Raw genomic sequence first — 2,969 nt, 5'->3', positions numbered from 1 at the left:
CAATGTAGATGAAGCGACAAGAATGAGAAGTGCTACACTTCCCATATTCTTTCTCTAAAATATGATTTCCAAATGATGTGTCACAATCTAATAAGATTTATTATTTTAAAAAATGTGTCACAAATTCATGAAATAGTAACTATATTGAATAGTACTCTTCAGTCATAGTTTTTCATCATAATATTTGTGCTTAAGAAAATTCCTTTAACTTTGAGCTTAGCTATTTAGCTTTCATTTCTCACACGTATGATATGTGATACCATATCATAATTTATTTTCTAGCCTTACTCATATTATCACACTTTTCATATTTTTAGATACTTTAGGCTAGTGATTCTGCTATTATATATATATATATATATATATATATATATATATTTAGATTACTTAACCTTAATGAAGAATTCTATTTACTTTCATTTTTTTTTTATTCTTATAGGTGGCTTTTAAAATTATAATTAAATCAAAATCTAATAAAAATCCAACTCATATATCGGATGATAATTTTAAAAGTAACCTTATTTAATAATGTTGGGAGAAAGATATATTCCACTTCCCATTTTGAGCAATCTAAAACCGGTAGTTGATGTTCTGTACTACTTTTCTTGTCCCCCTAGCTAGGAAAGGTAGTTGGATTGACTTGCTGACTCTTCAACTCCTTCTTTAACACCACTAAATTAAATTCTCACTTCTCTCTCCCTCTCCTGCCTCTCTTCATCAGCAAGCTAGCAATATTAATTGTCTCTCACTGTCCCTAGCAGCAAAAATATCACCTCTCTCTCTCAAATGGCACCAAAAAATATTGATGGATCAGCTAAGAAAGTAGCACTCAACAAAGGAGCATGGACTGCAGAGGAAGATCAAAAACTCTCTCAGTACATTGAAATCCATGGTGCAAAGAGGTGGAAAACAATTGCACTTGAAGCAGGTTCATTACCACTTATCTTAAGATTAAACCTATATATATATATCACATGGGAAAAAAAATATGTTTTTCTAACTTTAATTTATTTGATGATAGGTTCTCATGTTTTTTGCAGGTTTAAATCGATGTGGGAAGAGTTGCAGATTGAGATGGTTGAATTATCTAAGACCCAATATCAAAAGAGGCAACATTTCAGATGCAGAAGAGGATTTGATACTTAGGCTTCATAAGCTACTCGGGAACAGGTGAACATATTTTTACTTGACTGCTATACAATTAGGATGACATATTTTTTCAATGTGAACGAAATCCGTGAATGTGTGATGTTTGAGTACATGTTTATTATACAGGTGGTCTTTAATTGCTGGGAGACTTCCCGGAAGAACCGACAACGAGATAAAGAACTATTGGAATTCTCATTTGAGGAAGAAAATAAATCAGAAGGAGAAAGTAGTGGCGTCAGCAGCCCAAGAGGTCAACATTTTGACACAGGAAACCTGCACCATCACTCATGCGGACGTGGAGGGTGCTAAAGGAAGTGGGACCTCTGCAGGAAACCTTGACATGAACACCTTCTTTGACTTCACCATTGATGGATCATATGGTTTAGAGTGGGTGAACAAATTTCTTGAACTCGACGAGGATCCTTGACTCACTCATTATCAAAGGTGAGCATTAATGTTATATATATGCGAATAATAATTGTTGTTATCTCCTTATTCATGAAAGAAAAGGAAAAGAAAAAGAAAAAGAAAATTCTCCTAGAAAACAAGCCAGGACAGAAACTCAGACCAAAAGAAAGCAGAATTGTTCTGGATATTGCTTTTTGTTTTTGTTTTGGATAATGACATTTCTATAACAACTACAAAAACAACCAAACAAAGCTGTACAGAAAAAATCTGAATCTTATGAGATTCAGGCTAAAACATCTACCGTACCTTAACGACAAAGAATCAATATAATTGCAAAACCACAAAGGAAACAGCAGACAAACAACTTTACAACCCTCAAATCAGAACATCGAAAGAAAGCTTAAAAGACATAAAATAAAATAAAAAAGAACAACAATTAAGAAAGACAACAATATTATAGTAATATGAAGAGATCTCTAGGAAGTTTTACGTAAATATATATATGAAGAAATTAACGTCTATCATGATCATCAGCCAAATGCATGCATGGCAAGCCTTACATATATGGCGAAGTTCCTTTACGTATTTCAAGAGGAGCTCAGTTTACATGGAATCAACGTAAAAAAAGATGAGCTTTCTGTAAACTATAGAGCAGGGATTTAGTCAATGAAAAATGCTCCATCGATCTTTACATATATCACTACAAAAATACTAATTTTTTCCCGACTTAAGTTTTCTGACATGTCAAGTGGTCTGACACATCAGAAAAATTTTGACACGTCAGAAAATTTCTTGACGTGTCAAAATTAACACAACAATAATTTAAAAATTATTAAAAAATAATAATTTTTCTTTTTTTTTAAAAAAAAATTTCTGGATTTTTTTTTTCAATTAAAATATATATATATTTTTTAATTTAGTTCACCGGCCAGTACCGTTTCTCCATTTTCTCCCAGCCAACTCTCTCCCTGCTCTTCTTTTCTCCATTTTCTCACTCTCTAGCTCTCTCTTCTTTCCTCCATTTTCAAAACCCAAACCCAAAAAATCTTCAAAAAATTAAAAACCCAAATCAAAAAATCAAAAAATCAACTTGAAAAATCAAAAGCCCAAACGTCAAACCCAACAAATCTTCAAAAAATCTTTTTATCTTCTCCTTTATTTTTTTTCTTCTTCTTCTGCTTCTCTTCTCCTTTTTTCTTCTTCTTCTTCTCTTCTTTCTCTCTTCTCCTTTTCCTTTTCTTCCCTTTAGAGGGAGCTAGCCGGCTGCATGTATATGCAGAGAGAGTGAGAGAGAGAGAAAAGGGAGATTGAGATCGAGAGAGAGCTCATGAGTCTGGAAATAAAAGAAAAGGGATGAAAGAAGTTGAATAAATTAAAAGAATTATAAAGGGAAAGAAGAATAAATAAAGAAT

General features: G+C 32.5%; 1 protein-coding gene across 1 annotated transcript; it reads left to right on the top strand.

The window, feature by feature from the left end:
- The first annotated feature begins 786 nt into the window (after nucleotides 1-786).
- Nucleotides 787-1,576, top strand: LOC132167436 (transcription factor MYB4-like). Its single transcript, XM_059578407.1, has 3 exons — nucleotides 787-928; nucleotides 1,041-1,170; nucleotides 1,276-1,576. The coding sequence occupies exons 1-3, from the start codon at nucleotides 787-789 to the stop codon at nucleotides 1,574-1,576; spliced, it is 573 nt and encodes a 190-aa protein (XP_059434390.1).
- The last annotated feature ends 1,393 nt before the right edge of the window (nucleotides 1,577-2,969 follow it).

Source organism: Corylus avellana, chromosome ca1 (genome assembly GCF_901000735.1).
Source record: "Corylus avellana chromosome ca1, CavTom2PMs-1.0".
NCBI classification, from domain to species: Eukaryota; Viridiplantae; Streptophyta; class Magnoliopsida; order Fagales; family Betulaceae; genus Corylus; species Corylus avellana.
Note: the sequence above shows the minus strand (reverse complement) of the source record. Positions and strands in the feature narration are given on the sequence as shown.